Source organism: Phaseolus vulgaris, chromosome 7, assembly GCF_000499845.2.
Source record: "Phaseolus vulgaris cultivar G19833 chromosome 7, P. vulgaris v2.0, whole genome shotgun sequence".
NCBI classification, from domain to species: Eukaryota; Viridiplantae; Streptophyta; class Magnoliopsida; order Fabales; family Fabaceae; genus Phaseolus; species Phaseolus vulgaris.
Window position 1 is genome coordinate 8,378,005 of NC_023753.2, and position 22,357 is coordinate 8,400,361.

At 33.0% G+C, this 22,357-nt stretch overlaps 2 protein-coding genes across 4 annotated transcripts; both read right to left on the reverse strand.

The window, feature by feature from the left end:
* Positions 1-166: 166 nt before the first annotated feature.
* Positions 167-1,954, reverse strand: LOC137830022 (small ribosomal subunit protein uS13z/uS13y/uS13x). The gene is made up of 4 exons (XM_068637103.1): positions 1,770-1,954; positions 1,501-1,661; positions 1,227-1,415; positions 167-496 (listed from the first exon to the last, which is right to left on the reverse strand). Exons 1-4 carry the CDS (start codon positions 1,770-1,772, stop codon positions 391-393), a joined length of 459 nt encoding a protein of 152 aa, XP_068493204.1. The 5' UTR covers positions 1,773-1,954; the 3' UTR covers positions 167-390.
* A 1,745-nt stretch (positions 1,955-3,699) lies between these two features.
* On the reverse strand, positions 3,700-22,125 carry LOC137830390 (protein GIGANTEA-like). Of its 3 annotated transcripts, none has more exons than XM_068637697.1 (15): positions 21,787-22,125; positions 20,953-21,094; positions 18,118-18,189; positions 17,888-17,942; positions 17,629-17,771; positions 16,968-17,242; positions 15,888-15,943; positions 12,129-12,369; positions 11,890-12,040; positions 10,755-10,964; positions 9,035-10,642; positions 7,937-8,005; positions 7,405-7,623; positions 4,515-4,607; positions 3,700-4,309 (listed from the first exon to the last, which is right to left on the reverse strand). In XM_068637697.1, exons 2-15 carry the CDS (start codon positions 21,058-21,060, stop codon positions 4,010-4,012), a joined length of 3,600 nt encoding a protein of 1,199 aa, XP_068493798.1. In that variant the 5' UTR covers positions 21,061-21,094; positions 21,787-22,125; the 3' UTR covers positions 3,700-4,009. The 3 variants fall into 3 exon arrangements, with proteins under 3 accessions (XP_068493798.1, XP_068493797.1, XP_068493799.1); XM_068637696.1 differs by having other exon boundaries at positions 20,953-21,175; positions 21,787-22,067; XM_068637698.1 differs by having other exon boundaries at positions 20,953-21,136; positions 21,787-21,986.
* Positions 22,126-22,357: the final 232 nt, after the last annotated feature.

A 22,357-nucleotide genomic window follows, 5' to 3' on the forward strand; every position in this document is an offset into this window, starting at 1 on the left:
TTTCAACGTGAATAATGATGATGATGATTATAATTTTTAGGAAGAAAACTAACGAAAAAACTAGACAAATAATTCACACAGTTAAAAAACTATTGATATCGAACGGAAATACAACATATTACCATCACTAATTAATTGCTTAAATGTGAAAAAGTAAAAAGGTGGATTTTACTTCGGGAGTGAATATATAATTTCATCAATAATATTGAAGGTTCTCTACAAATAAAAAAAACCAGCATCGTAAAAAGCTTAACGCAAAACAAACAAAATTGAAATTGTCACCACATTAAATAACTGATACAAAGTCGTTTCGTTATGAAAAACATGTCTAGTGTTCTTTAAAATTTGCCTCCTCAACAAAATCTAATCTTGAAGCCAAAACATAACAGCTTAACGCTTCTTAGAGACACCAACAGTCTTCCCCCTACGGCCAGTGGTCTTGGTGTGCTGACCACGGACTCGAAGGCCCCAGTAGTGCCTCAATCCACGGTGGTTTCTGCATAAAAGAAAGGATGTGAATCTCAAGGGATGCGGTTCTCTACGCACCAATATTTAACAAGCAATGCACATTCTCCAGAAAAAATGCTTGGGAAAATTTGTAATTACATAATTTGACTTTAAAAATATATGGCAGGGTTAGGTTAGATAATCTCATACACTCATATTCCCATATCTACATGAATATGCAATTAATTGCAATAATGTCAATCTAACAAATTAATGATATTTGGAATATTGGGCATGCTTCAATTAGATTTCTTTAGGGTTGGTTTCAAAATATAATTGATAGTCTCACTGACATCTCGCAAATAAATGGCTAACAGCAAAACCAAATTAAAGATACTGGTCAAGAAAGGCAGCAAACTACACTTGACTAGTTTCTTCTTTTCTAGAGAAACTCCATTAAAATAAAGATTAATGTCGCTACTAGTTAATGAGAACTATTCTATCTAATTTCTGAAGTCACACCAAAAACAATTTAGACAAGCAGCTACAATATCTAGAACAAATTAAACAAACTACTAAACAAGGACATAGAACCACATCAAATACAACAATTCTGCAACCATGTCATATTACACAAACTAACCACAGACTGCATCAACTAAAAACTATCATTTGATTTTGTCAACAAAAGCAAAACCAACTTTCATTTGAAAAGACACAGCAGACCTAATTAAAAAATTGAATAACTAAACAACAAATAGACATTGTAAAAGAATGACCTGATTTTCTTGAGTCTCTCCAAGTCATCTCTGAGCTTCATATCGAGAGCATTGGACACAACCTGGGAGTACTTGCCATCCTTGTAATCCTTCTTCCTGTTAAGAAACCAGTCTGGGATTTTGAATTGCCTTGGGTTGGCCACCACAGTCATCAGATTATCCAACTCAGCGGCACTCAATTCACCAGCCCTGACAGTAGCAAAAAGGATGTCAAAAAAGGAAATCCAAAAACATGTGAATCAGCGTGCAATTAAACTGACCAACAAAAAAGTACCTCTTGTTCATGTCAACATCAGCCTTCTTGCAAACCATGTTGGCAAATCTTCTACCAATACCCTTGATGGAGGTAAGGGCAAACATGATCTTCTGCTTGCCATCGACATTAGTGTTCAGCACACGGAGAATGTGCTGGAACTCCTCGTTCGCCACCAGAGCCTGCAACATTCGTAAAAAAAGATTCAGTTACCGATTAAGGATTCTTCAAAAATTGAACTTTTTTCATCAACGTCGCACAGTGAGAGGTGCGATGAGATGGCCACGTACCATTTTCGCCGCAGAAGTGTCGTTGGAGAGTGACGGTCGCCGCCGCTGCTATCGGTGCTGGTTGAATGAGGATCTGAAACTCTAGGGTTTGGGTATGAGTGATGTTATATAAATAAATGTGCTGAGCCTATTCTAGGGTTTTGTCGCGTGGGCTTGCTTAACTTCAATGGCCCATTTAGAACCTCAGTTTGGACTTTGATTTTTTAATTTATTTCTTAAATCAAGGAAAAACGGATTGATGAGTAACTAAACGCTTTCAACACCCTAATAATATTTTCTTACACCAATTTAGAATATTTTTTCTAATTGCTCTATTGGGTAATCGGAAAGTTACTAATATAATTTTACAAGAAAGATACAAATTTGTGAATCAAGTCCAAAAATTAACTTTGTTATGTCATTTTGCTTTTGGGCAATTCTCCCTAGGCCATGTAAATTTGAATATGCACCAATTTTTTCAATAAAATGAAGGAAATATTCCTTTTAAATGATAAAAATTATCTTAAATGAAAAGAGTACAGATAAAAAAAATACTTTTAGAATATTTTTTCTAAAATATATTTATGGATTTAGATTTTCAGAATATATTTTTAAATTTTAAAAATTCTTTTGTTTAATATATTTTCATTTTTTTTTTCTGAAATATAGTTTTTGCTTTTTGAATTTGTATATTTAGAATGAGATTTTAATTTTCGGATTCTAGATTTTTAAATTCAAAGTAAAAGTTAAATTTAAAAAATTTAAGAGATGATAAGACTCCGGTTCAAATTAGTACACTGCAGAAATAATTTGCCTTTGTTTTTATTCTGGGTGATCCAAAATTAAACTAAAATCAATATCCTAATGAATTGATAAATGTTGTATTTTCATTTTTTGGTTAAAAAATACAACTATTTCCAAATTTTAACAGCTTACAGTTATCATATCACCTCACTTCAAATCTTGTGTTATTTTATGCTATATTTTCCTATTACATACTTATACTATACAGTATACCTACCTATATTTGTAGAGATTTTATGTCATGTGATTCCCCATGCCTTATGGGATAGTTTCTAAAGTTACTCCACTTTTTATTTTCTTGTTTTCTATGCTTGATTATAGTGAAATTCTTATTTTTTCTTCCTTTAAAAACATTATTATACAACAAATAATTTTTTTTCTTGATAATGCATATTTAATTTCTTTTAATATTTCATGTAATTTTAAAATCAACGAGTAAAATAATTTACCATTCCCATATTTTTAAGATTTTTAAATTAATAATTTACTATTCCCATATTTTTGAGATTTTTAAATTAATAATTTACTATTCCCATATTTTTGAGATTTTTAAATTAATTTTTATAGGAGTCTTTCATATTGTTTTGTTATCATAAAAATGACTGTGATTTATATTAATTTTACCAATGTTTTAGTATGTTTTATATATTCACTTTTACAAAAAATAAGCAACCACCTTCAACGTCTTATTTTTTTGCCTGTACCTAAATTTTTTCCTAGCTAAATTAATGAGATTGATAATTAATCAATAGTATGTCTAATTGAAGTAATGCCATTGCCAAATAATCATTAGTATGTCTAACAAAATCAGTAATGTCTTCTTATATATGTTTAACTCTTACATAAAAAAATTAAAAAATGTGATAGTACTAGATGAAGCAAAATTAAGTTTTTAAATAGAAATTAAAATAATTAATGATATTTAACTATATATGACACAAAGATTGGTTGTAGCTACAATAAAGTGAAAATCCAAAACCACTTAATCAGACCTATTTCAAATATACTCAATGAAATATGTTCAATTGGAAAATAGTAAAAATACAAAAATCTTCCGCCCGCTAGAACAGACACTACTCCAAACAATTGAAACTGGCTTTCATTACAAGCTAAATCAATATAAACATAACACAAAATGAGACGATGATGAAGAAAAAGGACCTGGTTACAGCCTCGTCTATCGTTACTGTACAAGTCTGTTCTATTGAGACCAGAGTCACGACCAAGTTGTAGGTGAAAACTTAGTTTAACTACAATACATGCATGATACAAAATGAGCTTTCTATAAACATACTAGAATTGTGACTGTGACTCTTTTAACAGGACTAGCATAATGATGTTGCTTATTTTTGTAAACACGTTAGTTCCATAAGCATCAATAATGTGTGTTTTTTTCTACAAGTCTAGTAAAAAAATGTCACAGACTATGATGGATGGTTGCAGAGTTTGATTCCATTTCACATGGAAATATTACAGCCTAACTCTTTGGCAGCGGTATCAAGAAAGTTAATAGGCAGTCTGGTTGAAAGTCGGCTGTGAGCTTCCCAAGTCAAGCATTTTTCTATGTCAGCTTGCCAGTCAATGGCATCCGAATTGAAGTATTGATAAGAAGGGTTGTGGGTGCCATTTATTCTCCGAGGTTTAAGATTATATCTGATTGAACCAGTATGCAAAATGTCACGAAGAACTGATATACTCAGAGCTCGGACATGGGCGCTTGGATGAGAAAGACATCTGATTGTAGCTGAGAGACGACACTGCATGCGATTTATTCACAGCTCAAACATATCAGTAATTATGACTAAAAAAAAGCACAAGAGTTATTTTAGTTTTGCACTTGATCGCCCTTTCCCAAATATGCATATGTCTTGGAATCTAAAATTATATTTGCCAAGTTTAAGCTGCATATTGCATTCACTAGCTTTGCTAAAAATTAAGTTCCAATAAGGATAATTTGTTCACCTTTAAAAGGTTTGAAAGGCCATCTGCCACAGCCAATCCAGATTCTCCAAACTCGAGCACTGGCTGAACCGCTCTGGCTGTCGCTTCCAATAACTGGCCATTGTAATTATTGAAACATAAATATCAGTAAAGCTCAAGTATAAATAAAAAATATATGAAACAGCAAATCCTCCCTTCACAGTGCCACTAGTAGCTGCTCGAAAATTCATGTTTGTTAGCACAAGGAAATAAAAATCATGATGAATTATTAGAAAGCTGGTTCGTAAGATTGAGAAACCACACATGCTTTCTCAGCATGTGTGGTTAATCATATCTTCTGAGTCCACTAACGTACACATTTTGAAAACCTAAGATGAAGACTGTGCTAGTTGTTAGTTGTATAGATATGGAGGACCTTGGGGCACTGTATTTACAGGGAAACCAAGTTCCTTGTAAGAGGATAAAGCAAAATGTAGTGGTATGTAGACTCGGGGTATTGTGCTATTGGATAAAACTAGTAAACTTGTGTGGGTGTCACCTATTTTTCATGAACAGATGGAACACTATAAAGAAGATTGTCCCTTTGTCAGAAACTTCACCACTGACTCCTTAATGCAAAGAGTAAATCCTAATACTAAGAAAAGTTGTTGTTAGAGGATAGATTACATTTGTAGCAAGCTGCACATTATCGAATCTTATATCTACTTAGAGGGGACTGTTAAGACAAAACAATGCTTTAAAAACAAGACCTGTTAATGAAATTGAAGATACCTAGTTAAATTTCACCGGCTAAAGTTGAGCTGTGGTCAAATTAACAATAGTTATTAATTTTAGTATTACAAATTAAACAATAAATTAACGTAAAAAAAATCATGGTAGGTAAATTTTTAAATAAGGATACAGAACCATTATACAGGTCCAACAAGATAAAAAATCAATAGCAAAAGGTTAATAATACAACATACCTGGACCTTATATGAAGACCTTTACTTATCTCAATCTTCATTGATTTTAGACGGATTTGACTGTTTTTCACAAATATTTAGCTCTTCTGATTTTTGGTTTTTCTGAAACCAGTGACTTGACTAATTAACTAGTTTTTCCCATGCTCCGTTCCAAATTTCTACTCCAAGGATATAACAATGTTTTAATTTTATGTGCAGTAATGGCATGTTGTTCCACTATATAGTAGTTTTCAATCTATTCTATCTCTATTTATTTCCATGACTGCTTAAATTAAATACTACTATAAAGTTAAAGCTAGGGTGGACCATCATTAGCTGCGGTCCAACGTGCACCGCATTCAACACCTATGATGTATGTTCTTATGATGGACCTTCTCCATCAAATAATTCCTCATACTCCTCCAATCTCCTCCAAATAATTCCTCATTCTCCGTATGTTGAAATGGAACAAAGAGATTGGGGAGGGAAGAGGAAGATTCTGATAGAGGGTTGTTGGACAAAGAGATTCGGGAAGGAAGAGGAATATTCTAATAAAGAGGGTCTATTTTAAAAACATACAACCTAAATGAATCTTACGGATGATGAAATGAGCCTAATATCTTTCCATTTGGTGGTGGTTGCAAACAACAAAGATAACAAGGGAGGTGGCATAACCATGGTGCATTAAGAATGGTGATAACAATGACAACAAGAGTGAGGGTGGTGAGAGAAGGAGTGTGGAAAAAGAATTATCCTATCCCTCATTTCTAACTTAACTGTTTCAAGATAAAAAAATACATTGCACCACAAGTTAGAATGTGAAATACGACAAGACATTGCATCCTATTAGCACACTAAACAATAGAAGACAAGATACAATTATCCTATTTCATCCTAGACACCGAACACACCCTTAGAGTTTTGAATTAATAGGCTACAAAAAGGATTTAGTAGTTTCATAATTGAGTATACATCAATAGTTAAGTGTACAAAAGGTCACAAATCACAAGAACTTTTTTAATTCTATAAGAGTGCAAACCTCACTTCACAAGATAGTTTTGTAGGATTGAATTAGGCCTAAATTTGCTTTTTAAGATTATATCAAAGCCTATCCTAACAAACCTTGTTAGGCCTATTGTTGGACCACCTATTAATATTTAGTCTCACACTTGAGATTTTCAGTTTTAAATGTATTGATGCGTGTTGGAAATTTCACGTCAACTAGAAATATAATCAAATTATAATATATAATTGAGAACAAATCTCACCTTACAGAAAATTTTGTAAAATTGAGTTAAACCTAAATCCACTTTCTAAGAGACAACATGAAGAAGTGACATTAGCTCATCACTTTGATATGTCAAATGTGTGCAAATTAAAGAACTATGGAAAATATTTTTGAGAAAAAATTGTGTTATTGAAGGGTAAAAATGATAGAGCACCAATTGATAACCTAATTAAATATAACACTAAACGTAGAAATTACAAACAAGACAATAGCAGCACATTTGTTGTCAAAGAGACAAAAGTCTCCTACAAAGAGTACTGTTTGTCCACAAACAGCAAATAACAAAACATTGCCTAATTACACACCCAGCCATTTTTATTTTTGCTCCAAACACATTACTTCCATCAGTTATTTTTGTAAGTAACTACCATCAATGAAGTTTAAGATTGAACTAACTGCTAATACAAGATAAGTTATTTTCTATCACATGCTCGTAATGATAACTACCTCATATCCATCAATGGATCCTTTCCTGGCCCACTTAAAATTTTTAGGGTAAATACAATGGCGAATAATTAAATGACAATAAATACTATAATGCAAGTAAATTTTAAAATAGAAACACTAATATGGAAGTGAGAAATGAGTCAGTTTTCCGGTTTTAAGAGTGAGAATTGAGTAAATTCAGTAGATTGAGAGCTAAAATATGTATAGAGAAGCTAATGTTGAAACACACTACCTCCAGCTGTGGTAAAGTGCAAGCTTCTCCATCAACCAGCATCCCATCTGTGGCTCGCAGTAGTAAATCCGATGAACTTGCCACAATTACCAATGATTCTGCACTTTCATCATTCCTCATAAGTTCTACAATCAATTTTACAATCCGCTGATTGATTCTCCACATCTTCTGACCTAAATCATCATCCTTGGCAATCCAGGGCTGCAATTCCCTCTCCGCCTGACAAGTAAACAAGCTCAGGAAAGTGACTAAACAAGTAAAATGCAGGAAAGAATAATAATAATAATTTATAAAAGAAATGTATAACAAATAAACATTGGATAACGAGATTTCAGTATCAGCTATAGAACTTTCTAGGCAGTAAATGTAAAAGCCAATTCCCATGATAATTCCTAAAATTTGGAAATCTGCTTAAAAAATGACATTATTTTGGATAAAAAATAGTAATTGTTCTTGATTAAACAGAATAGGAGTCTAAGTCAGCAGCCAAAGTCATTTATTAAATCCTTCTTGATCAGACGAAATTTTGGACCTGAAGAACGACGGCAGTAGCTGCTTTTGTTGGTGAGGCTGATACAACATTGCATAAGGCATCAACAACCTGCATAACATCAAATCCAAATTTGTCAATTATGAACCTTTTCCGGTAGAAATAGGGATACAAAAGAGATATTTGGATCCACACAATTACATTGCACACATTTATAACTGTATCTTATTATGTAACTCAGTAGGGGCAACTCTGTCAACCTTTACCAATTTGTAATATTTAACCAAAAAACTAAAATGTGAATTCTTTGATACCTCTCACCAGTGGGCACATATTATTATAGTTTCATTTGAAATTCAGAAGTTACATTCAATATATCTCGTTTTAGTAGTAGATTGTCTTGGCATGATGCTTCATCCAGTTTAATGTAGCATTTTTTACTTGATCCACTAATCTGCCTTTGATGAGAACAACTATTTAGTTTTTTTCAAAATAAATATTTTTCAATGCTAATCTTAAGGGAAGTTGCTTTATCGGCTTTCTAAAATATCATATCAGAATTTTCTTCAAATGTATCTGTTACAGAATTTTGCTAGTCTTTCCCATGTTCTTGTGTGTACACAGGATACACCTATTTATCCTCTGATAGGTTCGGCATAGTATACTACAAGACAAGAAATAAGTAAGGTTGTTGTGGCAGCTGTGTCTGAAATATATTAAATAGTCCAGGGACAGTTGTGGGAGGGGAACTTTTTGGGGAGAGAAAAGTTTAGAAGGATTGCGGAGAGTGAGGTTCTCACAAACAACCTCAGTGTGTGTGTACCTTTGTAGTCTATTCTTCTCTCGGATTCTATTCCTACTACATTGGTAGGAATTGCATTGGAGTGGTGCAATAAAGATTGGCAAGGCCGAGTCTTTAATCACAATTTCTAATATTCAGTTCTATCATCCTCAAACAGCACTCTGGCCTTTCGGAACCTAACTTCTATGATTAACAAGAACTAGGCGGTTCCATCAAAGAATTTTTCTTTTCAAATTCCACCATAGGTTAAAAACACACAATTCAACCATTGTAAGAAAAAAGAATATTCAATAAGAAAAGATGACAAAGTTCTTGCAATATAACATTTGCACTTGTACCTGTCTCCATCCCTGTTGGGCAGAAGTGCTTTCTGCACAAGGTTGAGTCTCAGGAGAAGCAATCAACTTGTGCCATAGAAGCGAAACTACAGAGAAACATAATTCTTGTTTCTCTGCCAGCATGGATCTTAGAAAAATTTGTGCATTGCAATTCAATCCTATATGCCTGTCCATTGTGAGAAAGTTGGCTAGATCAGAAGCATCCAATGGAAAACCAGAGACACCTTTACCCAAGGTACAACCTGCTGCTTCATTTGAACAAGGGGTTTTCTTAGAAGTATGGACAGGTTTTGACGGGAATGAATCTGCTGAAGGTATAATAGATGTCTGCCCAGGGTCAAAGCAGTTACTTTCACACTGATTCTGCCTTTTATTACCACAATAAATACGGGAATCCCTCCAAATAGGTGCATGAATTAAGGTTGCTTCTAAAGGCTCTGCCTTGTTCACTATAGATGCAACAGCTTTGCTGTGAATGTCTATGAGATTATACAATGATGATGCCCTGGAGTGAATTTCATTGTCCCACTTGCAACGAATTAAAACAGACAAAGCATGCATGCAAGCTTTGGACCTCCTAAACAGTTCAGAAACATGAGCAGCAACCATAGCTGCTGCAACAATCTCATTTGAGCTGTAACTCCAAGGAGTGCCGACAGAAGATGGCTTCAATGAAAATAGTGCCTCTAAAATTGCTAAAATTCTGTGAGTATGACGTACTGCAGAATCTAACCCATTTCGCAAGTCATGGGAAGATCCATTTTGTCTAATATGGGAAGATCCATTTTGTCTAATATGGGAAGATCCATTCTGTCTATGGGAAGATCCATTCAGTTTAGCAGGCTTGGCTATAACTTGAGCATTGTTGGAAACTAAATTATTACTCCCTCGTGAAATCAAGGGGAACAACTGAAGCTCACAGGCAAGAGCACAAACAGCAGCCAGAACATAAGAATCAAATGCTGCTACAGGACCTTGCTTCTTCATTTTCCTATTTTTTGATTCTTTCTGGTTTTCAGATGTTTGTAAGTCCTCAATAATTTCCTCAGCTGGATAGTTATCTTCACCTCTTGGCCTCTTGCTTCCACTGAATTGAGCTTCATGACTAACACAGACAGTTAAAACAACAAAAAGTAGGCGTGAAGCAAGCTCTACAGATGCACATGATTCTAAGAAGAGGGAATGAACCATAGTACGAAGTTCTGCCACAGCAAGGTTTTTAGAGGCAGAGCCAATGATAGACAGGTATTTAGACTTTCTGCTTTGTTCTCTAGTGGACTCAGGTGGAAATGTCCTTTGAAGAATAGCTTCCACTGTAGCAGCAAATATTTTCATAAGACATGCCTCTGATGGGCTTCCACGAGGAAGATATTCCAGGACCTTAAGTAGGGGTATGTACAAATTCCATGACAGTATGGGAGGTTGTAGTGGGGTTGCAACTATAATTTCTGGAAGATCAACAGCCGAGGAACTTGTAGGAATCAGGCCATAAGCAGCTTCCCAGATGGTGCAAATTCTCCATTCAACCTCTGGACCATGAGCACAAAGCATTGATGCAATGCCTTGGGCAGTAGCTTCAATGGAGGCTTCAGCCGCAGGAACTTCTATCTGATCAACAACAAAGGTTTTAGATTGCAAGTGTACAGAAAGAACCTACATGCATAACTGAACAAAAGAAGAATAACATTAAAATATGTTAACTGATAAAGATGAACAAAACCTGCTTTTTATAGGAAGAAATATAACCACCCAAAGGTTCATGTTGAACTTCAACTCCATCAACGTGTCTAAGAGGAGGAAAAAGTAATGCAGGCTGTGAAAGTATACGGAAAAGCAGAGCAGCTGCAGCATCAGCAGCTATGCCAGCTCTCATGGACATTGCAGTCCCTATTGCACGCAAGAAATGCAAATGCATCCAATTTCTAGGAAGCTTCATTAACATAAGAAAAGAAAAACACATCAGTCAATTGGTTTTAAATCTGATTTCTTCAGATGAAAATATCAAAATGCAAAATAAGTAATCCGACTACAATGCACATATAGCATTGATACTGGATGTTGGAGTATTATGCTACACACTATAACTTTGTCTATGATATTCCTCTCATCGTTATTCCTAAGTCTCTACATGAAGCTCTTTCTAATCAGAATGGCAGCACACTAAGAATGATGAAATGAGAAAATTAGAATCTAATCAAAACATAGATAAATGTTCCTCGTCTCCATGGAAAGTCCATTGTTGGAGTCATTGGATTTACATTGTCAAAGTTGGTCCAAATGGAAGTATTGATAGACTGAATGCTCAATTGGTAGCTAAAGGCTACACCCAAGTGTTTAGCCTAGACTATTTCTCTTTCTACGGTTAAAATAGTGTTTGTTCATCTCTTTTCTTTGGCAGCCATGCAAACTAGTTGTTTTATTTTATCAATTAGACATTAAGAATGTCTTCCTTCTGCATTTAAATTATCTATATAAAGTTAAAAACTGCATATAAATCTTATAATAATTAAATAAAAGAACAAAATACTTAGTTATCTGTTTTCAATATAAGTCTTTCCATAATACTCCATAAGGTTATAAATATATGTTAAACCAAATATTACTTTTAGGGGGAATTACACTCACTTCCCGAGTTTTTCTTAAAGAACACTCACTCACACTCTAGTTTTTAAATCGACACTCACTTTCCTCAGTGTTTTAATAAAGTAACACATACTTCCTTTATTTTATTTAATCTTAGAAACTCAAGCTATTTAATTGTAATAAAGCAATACTAATAAACCATAATAGTAAAATGACCGTTTCCATTAATGTCAGCATTGCAGTTATTCTCTGTCTATCAGGATTATGCTTACCCTTATGCCAGATGCATAATCTTCAGCAGCTCGAAGAAGCTCCACAAGCTGCACAGCGGCATCAAGTGCATCTGGGGCCCACGATGGAGGTGCTTCTAAGAGTCCAAGAAGAAGTCTTTGTGTAGCACTTGGAGTAGCAATTGCATAATATCTGCAAAGATTAGGTGTATATATATTTTCTCAAGCGGATGAACTTATGAAAAACTAAAAAACAAGAAAGTATTGAAGTTCAAAATAACCTATGAAATAAACGAGCATATGGTTCCAAAGCTGGTAATCCAGCAACTAGATGCTCATCAAGAGCAGTTGTTGGAGGAGGAAGCAAAAGTGCAGGAACAGCAGCTGCTGTTAAAGTAGCAGTCTCATTGCGAGCAACTTCATCATCACAAACACTTAATATTACACCAGCACCATTGGCAACAGCCCATCTTGGAGTTGAAGGTACAAGTTGAGGATGCTTCCCAGAACCACGAGAAGAAGCTAAAAGATAAAAGAAAAAAGTCATCTCCTTGTCATATTAAAAACATAAACATTAGTGTGACAATATGATAAGTGATAATCTTTTTTAATAAAACTCATTGACAAATTTTTATATAGTTGTTCAATTAAAACGAACAAAATTAATTTCTAGTCTCCTACCAATGCATCAAGGATATCAATCACACCAGAAAACTTGTGTTAATAATATCATTAACTGCAATCAATAAGTGCAAAAAAACACAAAAATATACCAAGATCACAAATAAAAATAAGAACACAAAAAGTTAACTTCGATATATAATAACTAAGCTTCATGATTTGTATTCTATTATTAAATGTCCTCATTAGTGTTCTACTATTATATGGCTAACAGGATGCAATAGCTTTGGCATTTGTAAAACTCTTTTAACACTAAGCATTTCAATCTCAGTTGGCCATTCTATAATTTCAACACTTAAATAGAATAGCCGAGTGACCAAAAAGAAAAACACTAATAGTGTGTTTGGATAGGGAAATTTAAGAGGGTAAATAATTTAAAATGCTTTACGAAAATATGTTGTTAGGTTAAGAAATTTCAAAAGAAATCAAAATTCTATAATTTTGAGTAATTGGATTACTCAAAATAAGAAAATTACAAATTCCACCTTAAAAGTAAGAATTTGAAATTCTTCATATTTTCAAATTCACGTCTCTTACCTTTGTATTTTCTCTTTAGCTCGATTTTGGTTAGGGCATTGTTGGCTTGGCTAAGACCAAAACATTGTTAGGAAGACTACTTTGCAGTTTTTTTTTTTTATCAGCAATAGACTACTTTGCAGTTGATGTCAACTAGGGCTTTCATATTGAAGTTGATTAGAGTTATTTTTGTATTTACATTAATTTTTGTTGCTACTATTCTTTCTCCCTCAAAATTCTCTCGGCCAATTCAGGAAAACTATTTATGACAGTTGTGAACTGCATTTTTTTTTATTGATGCTTGTCGTGACTATTTTTTATTTTTTTGTCGATGCAATGACTACTTTTTCATCATTGCCACCACCAATGTTATTATTTGTCAATAGTTTGTTATGATTTTTTTTCTAATGTTGACTGGGAAACTTTTGATACACATTAACTTAATTGCATTTTGCCAATGTGACGAAGACAAAAAAAAAATCCGACCAATGTCATAAAAATAACCTCAATCAATGCAGCCAAAATAATTGTGGTCGGCAATAATGGTAAACAATAACAATCTTAGCTCACGTCCTGAGAAAGAAAGCTTTGTCAATGCCATTAAAATACCTTGATGAACATTGATCGAAAAATACATCAATCAACATCAACTAAAAAATAGTCAATATTGATATTTTAAAATTATTAACAATTGTTTGATATTTAAATAATTACATGCATTTAGCGGTAATTGAAATACTTTTACCAAATGAGAAAATTAAAATTCAATAAATTTGATTTGTCTTATCCAAAGAAAACATTTGAAATGAGATCAATTCAAGTTCAATGTATTTAAATTTCTAAGAAATTGTAAAATCCCCTATCCAAACACAAGGAAATTGAGTTTTCCTTTTTCAAATGAAATTTCCCAAAGAAGTTTCCACTAATGTTGTTACCACAACTTGTATTTAGTAATTTGTACATTTTCAATCTTAAATGTCGAAGTGCCTTATACCATCTCTTTCCTGCATAGAACTTTCTCTCCCTTCCCTCATTTTTGGATGCCTCACAAAGGGTATGTTTCTTTTAGAAACATGGGGTGCATGGCAAGATTATCAAAATCCAGATAATTTAGGCATTGCTCATAGTGGTTGCAAGTTTTTGGTTTTTAACTTGCAATTTTCAAAACAAAAAACATTCAGTAAAAGTATAGTTGAAATATTTTTTAACTCAATTTCAAACCCTTCTACATTCAGTAAAAGTTCAGTAAAAGTATTATTGTTATCTTTGTTGATGACCTTATTGTGGTCATGGCATCATTGCCACCACCTATACCACTATCACCATCATTGTTACTTTCACTATTTGTGCAACATCATTGTCGTTATTAGCACTACCACCGTATATACAAACATACCTTGAAACTATTTTTAGCATTATACAAAAACCTTTAAACTAATTTATTTTGTAAATTAGAAGAAGAAAAACTATTTTTTAAAACTAGATATCATACTAAACTACAAGCTAAATTTTAAAAACTATTACATGTTTTTTAATGTTTTCACTACTTATTAATTTGTAAATTTTTCTTAATAGAAACTAAATACAATTCTAGAAATGCTGCCATTATATGTATTACTGTCATTGTCAAAATTGCTTGTGTGACTTTTTTAATTTTCAATAAAATTCATATGCTAGGCATCACTGTGAACCATGACTTCCCAGCTAGACTGGCAGCCCAAGGTCCAACAATCAAATGTCATTACATGGAAAGATGTATTAAAGAGGGAAAAAAACACATAAAAAACATTGGAGAACCAAACTAAGCTCACGTAAACAACAACCCTCCCAAAGAAAAAAGCTATACAAATAAAGTCTTGGAGTTGATACCTATTACGAAAAAAAAAATATAAACTAATGATAGAAAGTAAAATATCATACCAATTAAAGTCTAATCTATTTTCAGTCTCAATGTTGGCAAGATTGTCAGCACTGCGATTGCCTTCACAGTATATATGAGGGCTTGTGTGACTTATATTTACCATTTTTATTATTTTTTTATATATTTTTATGTTTAATATTTATTTTGTCAATTTATATTTTCTTTCAATGTTTTCATTTTTTAAATCATTTTTATGTTTCAATATTTTCTTTTTATATTCGGAGAGTTTTAGGTGGGACAAGGTAAGTTGCAGTAATCGACTCAATTCCAATTAGCAAAAATTTATAATAAAAAACTAAACCAAAAAAACTGAATCTGAAAACTAAACTGGGTTTTAACTTTTGAAATTTTCAAAACTTAAAACTGAAAATCACGCCAAATGGACCCCTGTAAAGTCACAAACCAGAGTACATTACGATTGATATGCAACATAAAAATTATCTTGAAGTCTTAAAAATGGAAAAAGAATGCTTAACTTATTTTAAGATAGAATACGAGTAACTATCTAAATCAGTTTTAAGCAATTTAATTACATTAATTGACTAAACTTAATTGCCTAATAATTTCTTCATGTCATATTTGGATTAACTGATAAAAAATGGTAGTTATGGAAGAGAGGGTTAGAAATAAGCCGGGAAAAATGAACATGAAGATTGAAGGGAAAAGGGAAAAGGCAAATGTGCATATAGTTAACCAGCATATAATGCAATCATAAACTCAATCTTTGGTTAAAAGTATTTGAAGTAGATTTTATGTGCTACAAAAAACTAAAAATAAACATACAACTTAACCAAACTCTACTGTCTAAAGAAAAGTCTCCTTTTTTATATATAATTTTGTTCACAAATTATTATGGTGGATAAATATCATTTTAAAAAACAAAGAACAGCATTCTGTATTAAATTACCAAAATTTATCATACCAGTTGATGGAGGTTTGAGTTCTCCTGCAGCATATTTACCCATAACACCACTGCACCTGTTAACATACAGCAAAATCATGGACTTAAAGCAAAGATCTCAATACTCAAAGCATAACAAATAATTCAATACATTATACTATGGGAGAGTCAAATCATGTATGCTGTTTGATTTTACCAAGATAAAGGAAGAGAGACTATATAACCATACATAATTTACACTGCTGAGAAAATAAATGAAATTATGTGCCCCTGAACTTAGTTATGCTATATTCCAATACAGGAAAGTCCTAATGAACATGAGTCAAATGCCTTTCCATTTCACTGTTATGAAAGATGATTTTCAGCTCAATCCATATATTTCAATTAACAATCAGGAAAAGCTGCCAATAAGCTTATATCTCAATTGGCACCCATTTCATCCTTTATGGTGGTATGTAATTGTTGAGAGATGAGAGACACAAATGAAATCCATGTATTTAAACTACAGATTTGAACAGAATTATGTTGACTAAAGCATAACTTATGGGTCACTAGCTCAATTGGTGAGTCAATGGTTGATTCGCATATTTAGCTTGTGTATTGGTAGAGCTATGGTATCTGTCTGAGTTGGGAATCATTATTAGACTCAAGGTATGTCTGGCCTAGCTTATGGTTAGATTAACTTCTTACAAGTGACAGTTGGGTCAAACAGTGCCGATAAAAGTTCTTACAAAAAAAAGTAACTTTATATAAAAATTACAGATTACTAGCTTTTTGAAAAGCTACGGCAAGGAGCTTTTTCAACTTGTGCGAAGCTTGCTTTGGAAGCTAACTTTATATATTGTTATTGTTACATTTTACCCATACTAAAAACATGTAACTCCCTTTTTCCTCATTTCTTTAATCGTAGTTGTTCAAGTCATTTGGTTCTTGAAATTGTGAACCATGAGGTATGGTTGAGTTTGAGGTCAAACCTTAAACTGAATCATGACACCCTTAGGACATGCGAGCAAAAAGTTAAAGCATACATGCAGACATAGTTAACCACATCTGGCCAAATAAATTGATAGAGCTAAACTATTTGTTACTAAGAATACTCACCACCGGAAATAGTCACTTCTAATGCCTACTGGTGAAGCCAACAATATATCAGTAATCCAGGGAGACAATGGCCTTATAGGTTTCTTCTCCTGATTTGTCAAAGAATTATGCACAGATTTCCCATCAATAGGTTCACTAGTTGTGGCATGACTGCCACTACTGCTTCTTTCTGTTTCACCATATTGTCTTTCTATTTTGTAAATAGGGCGATTATAATGAGTTAAAATACGCAAAATTTCACCACATGCCAGAGCCCATTGTTCTGAGTATTCATTCTGCAAAATAATACACAAAACGAAAATAATAGAGAACCACTTTGCAGAAACTGAAGTCAGATAGTTGCTACATTAAATCAATTTAGAAGATGAAAGACACAAAGCAAGAGACTTCTTTTCTTTCAAAGGGATTAGCTAAATACCTGATTTATTTATTTCTTACTGATTCTCCTACAAATTTTACTTAAATAGATTTGCACATATTTGAATAACTGACTTACTTGCTGTTTTATTTCATTAATAGAAAGATTAGAATAGTTGTAATCAAGTCATGTATTAGGCAAAGATTTATCATAATGTTAAAAGATTCTTATTAAATGGGATTCTATGAGAGGCATTCAGTCAAATTTGATACTATGCTATGAAACAAGGGATTATACTTGTACCTCAACTTTTGGGCAGACTGAAGATATGAAAGAAGCAAATGGAGGACTAGCCTTATCATAGACTAGTGTCCCATCAATAATACATGAAATAATTGGAAGCACAACGGCATGTCCATGCTCTGGATGATGAAGGACAAATGTGGCTGGATGTAATGTAAAATATAAAGTTATTTAGCATAAGATAGAAATAAATTCGTGGTAACAACATAAATGTTGAGTCAACCATAAGTCAAACTAACGTGAGAAAAAGCATAAATACCCAGAACATCATCAAAGAGAAGAATCTCCTTGGACGGATAACGGTTACGAATCAACTGACAAAATAATATAGAACAGAGTGAGTGGCATTTGATAAAAATCATTGGCTTTCTCATGTAAAATAATAATAATTATAGTAATAATAACAATAATACAAAAAAATAATTTATATAGATTTTTTCTGTTCCAGTTCACAAGGTTCATCAGTAAATATGGGTGCATTTATCATACCTCAGCAATATCGTCAGTAAATTGTTCTGATGTAAACTGAATGAAGTATTCAACATATGCAGCAATTTGATCCTAGGAAAAGCAGAAGTAATAAGACAAAAACCAACAAAATGGAAAATAAGCTGTCAATATAGCAGAACTACATAAGATGTATAAATGTTTGCAATCCACATATTTGATTGAGAAACAACTACTTTCAGCATTACAATTTACTAAAAGCCTGCTGATTTTTCACTATTACAATACCACTGAAGAGTTTCCAATTTATTACATGTATTATGAAACATAGACTTTAATCAAGAGATAATATATACAAAGACGGCATTTAATATGGTTATTTAGCCAACTTGTGTAAAACTACGTAGGAAAAAGATTACAAAACAACGGATTATATCATCTCCTCCAAGGTAATTTTTCATCAATAGAAGATATATCATCAGACCTCAAAGAAATTTAAACACACATACACAGAAGTTGCACATCAAGTGAAAAAGTCTCCAGCCTATCTAAAGTCAAATGAAGAGACCCTTCAGAAATAATTAGTTAAGATAGCAAAAAAGATCATTTAAGTGATGCAACTGGAAAAAATATCCTTAAAAGATTGACAATGTGGTCTGAACATAAGCATTCTGCATTCCACTGCAGAATCTTGTCTCCATTAGCCATTATTACTCATTAGTCCCACCAAAACCTTTGAAATGACATACAAGAAAGTTATCTAAATTCTTAGGATATTCAACAGTTCCCAAAAATACCAGAGAATCACAAATATCTAACAGCTAGACTGTCAAATTTAAATAGCTGCTAGTCTCATCGTGGTTCCATATGTATGCTGATTCATGCAAAGAGTACAGTACAAAGATGCATCCCCCCATATCATTCCAGTCATGAACCAATTATCTCTCGACAACTCATTGCATTCCCAACACACACAAGTGCCCTTTGCGTTTGGATAATGCATGGGCCCACTAACATTGTACTGAAATTCAATTTCTACATTAGGAGAATGGGAGCAGCAAGGATCCAGTTGGTTGTGAGGACTCCAACAATATCATGTCATGAACTAACTATTCCAAAAGCCAAAGTTCTTCAGTAAAGTCACGTGAATGGATTTTATATTACATAGTTAACAATTCCATTATCAGTCCGTTGAAACACCTTCACTTTTAATCTTTTGGAGAGGCCAATCACTAACTATTTTGTTGCTACATGAATTTGTGGATATGGAAAGTTTCATCCTAGAGGTTGTCGATAAGCATACTTGGATAAACACCAAAGAGTTAAGCAGGCCTTTTTGTTAATCTACAGGGAGTCAAAACGCACCAAAAGCATGATTCAAACCTTGTTAATCTGCTTCCTTTTCATTGTCATAGCCCATGTCTCAATAATTCAAATAATTACAAGGATTTTTATCATCACAAAGTTCTCTGGTAGGAATTTTTTTCTGGATTGCATTAGGTTGAATTAACTTATGGGAGGTTCATAATTGGATATTTCCTTCTTTTTACAACGTGCCTTTAAAAGTTAGGATCTAATGACTCAAGAATTGACAAGACACATAACAAGTTTTGTAAACACATGTATTAGTTCAAACAATTACACATATTATACACTATAATTTTCAGAAATACCTTCACTCAAATTTTTCAACAAAATTTCAGAAAAAAATGCAGAGATAAACAGAAAGAAATTTGGATAATACTCCGGAAAATTTCATTTGATTGAATACACCCAACGCCATACATTCTTCAAATTCAATCAATCTAACGATATAAAACAAAAAAAAGGATTATTATTTTCTGCAACATGAAGTAACCAAATAAGTAGCTAAAAAAGGATCCAAGTGCAATCTAATGTTTGATATAGGCATATATGTAAAGAAAAATAATTATGGATAAGTCTAATGCTTCACAAATTAATGTTTTTCCATATTATTTTAGAAAAATGTCATAAAATGGGAATTATAGAACTTCTCTCCACAAGGACGTTGCAACAGTCAACAGTGCCACCTACTGAGCTTATCAAACTTCAAAATATATTAACACCAATGTTTCTGCAGTGCAGTCATAAGACATAGGGAAAATAAACTACTTTCTCATCCTAATTATTTATGATAATATTTTACCTCTCTTACTGCACCCATACATAGATAAATTAATTTTAAATTTGACTTGACATGATATTCACAATTTTATTTTCAGATATTTGAAAATATCATAATTTTTGTTTTAAATTCTAATGAAAAAATCCTACTTCTCTCGACAAAATAACAAACCATACACTCTCACAAGGATATTCCAACAGTAAACAGTGCCGCATAAAACAACTCTAACAGCTAAGGAATGTTGAACATCAGCGCACTCATTGGTCACAGGATCAGAGTAAACCAAAATGATCAAGTGAGAGGGAAGATCCTAAGCAAATTAATTCACTTTACAAAAATATTACCAGATGGCGCCTCTTTGCCGAGGAAAATATCCCATGTTTTATAGTGGAAAATAAAATGCTACTATTATTTTTACCGGAAGATTAGCCATGTCTACTTCAGAAGAAAAAGATGAAGGTAAAGCCCTCAATTAATATGCAATTACTTGGACTAAATATCATATAGTAAGTAGAGATATAGAAAATTCATTTCTTAACTTCTGAAGTCCAAAAAGCTTTATTCTAAACGTTGAACCATTAAACAAAATATTATAATTATTATCATTATTCCTATTATAATTCATAAAAGAGAGCAACTGACATTCAATGACTTAAGTTATAGTTTATTTTGAGAGAAGAACATTACAGAAGAAAGGGCTTGGGGAGGGGGAATCAAGAGTGAAATGGCACCTTTCTTTGTTGACCATCTGGCGGGGGAGGCCAGAACAATGAGGAGAACTGAAGACGATCAATCCACTTTTCACTGGGAGCAGCCATTGAAGAAGAAGAAGAAGACATCTATCTACTTTCCAGGTATTGTTTCCTTCTACCTCTGACAATGAAAAGCAATTATCCAAATTCCAGCCAAAACATGCTACCAATCAAGAATTAAAATATCGTAATTCACCATTCCCTGTTCACCAACATCCACCAAAACAATTTTCACAAAAAGCTTTACTTTTGACAGAGAGCAAGCAAATAGGAAGACAGCCAGATTCATCTCGAGAAAATAGTAGTTACTTAGCACAACAACTAGTTGCCCTCTACAGCTAGAACCAGTATACTTTTCAAAATTACTAGTGATTTCTAAGTTTCTTTTCACTCTAAAACCACTATAAAACATCAAAATTATTTCCTAAGTAATGAAAATCAGAAACACGCATAAATCTGAAACAAAATCCTGCCAAACTGAGCAAAATAAATTTTAAAAAAATAAATTAAACAAAAATAGTAGTGAGAAAAAGACTTTTTCCAATAAATATTGAATTTACCTCCAGGCCACAGAGGTCTGCTGAGATTCAAAAGCTAGTACAAATTAAAAAAAATAAAAAATATAAAAAATATAAAAAATAAAAAAGTAACCCCCTTAAATATCTAACCCAGATTCACCACACAAAATTTTCCTAAAAAAGGTAAGATAGCGAGCCGATGAAATCGACTCCAGAAATTAACACAAACACCATGTTCAAACCCGGAAGCCATGCAAATCTTTACATCAATAAAAAAAACAGCAAAAAAATGTACCTGGGTCCTATTGTGTGCGGAATCAATTGTTTCAGGAAGCAAACATGGCGATTCCGAAGGTGAAACGATGGAGGTGAAAAAATGGGAAATTGTGGTGTTTTATGGAATGAAAATATTTAAGAGGTGGTGGTTGAAGGAGGAAGGCAGAGTGAGAGAAAGAGAGAGAGAGAGAGAGAGAGAAAGGCTAAACAAACACAACTGGGAGAGAGAAAGAAGAAGAAGATCTTTAGGAGCTCTGAGAAGCCTAGATTGATTGCATACGTGGCAATGATATTTTCCTCTCACCTCACACCCCGTGTCACGTCATCTTACTCTGCACATTCATCTTCATGCATTCACATCCATGCTCACCCATCATCATTACACATACATATTCACCCTGCCCTTATTTGTAATTTCACCTATTACTTTAGCTTAAATTTCTTTGCATCTTCCCTAGTTCTATTAAATAAGTCCTTGTAGATAAAGCATTTCAAAAAAAAGTCTTTATAATTTCAAGAAAATGTAATTAAATTTCTGCAGGTTAATATTGTTATAATCTGTTCATTTGTAAATTAACAAGGTGGTGAAG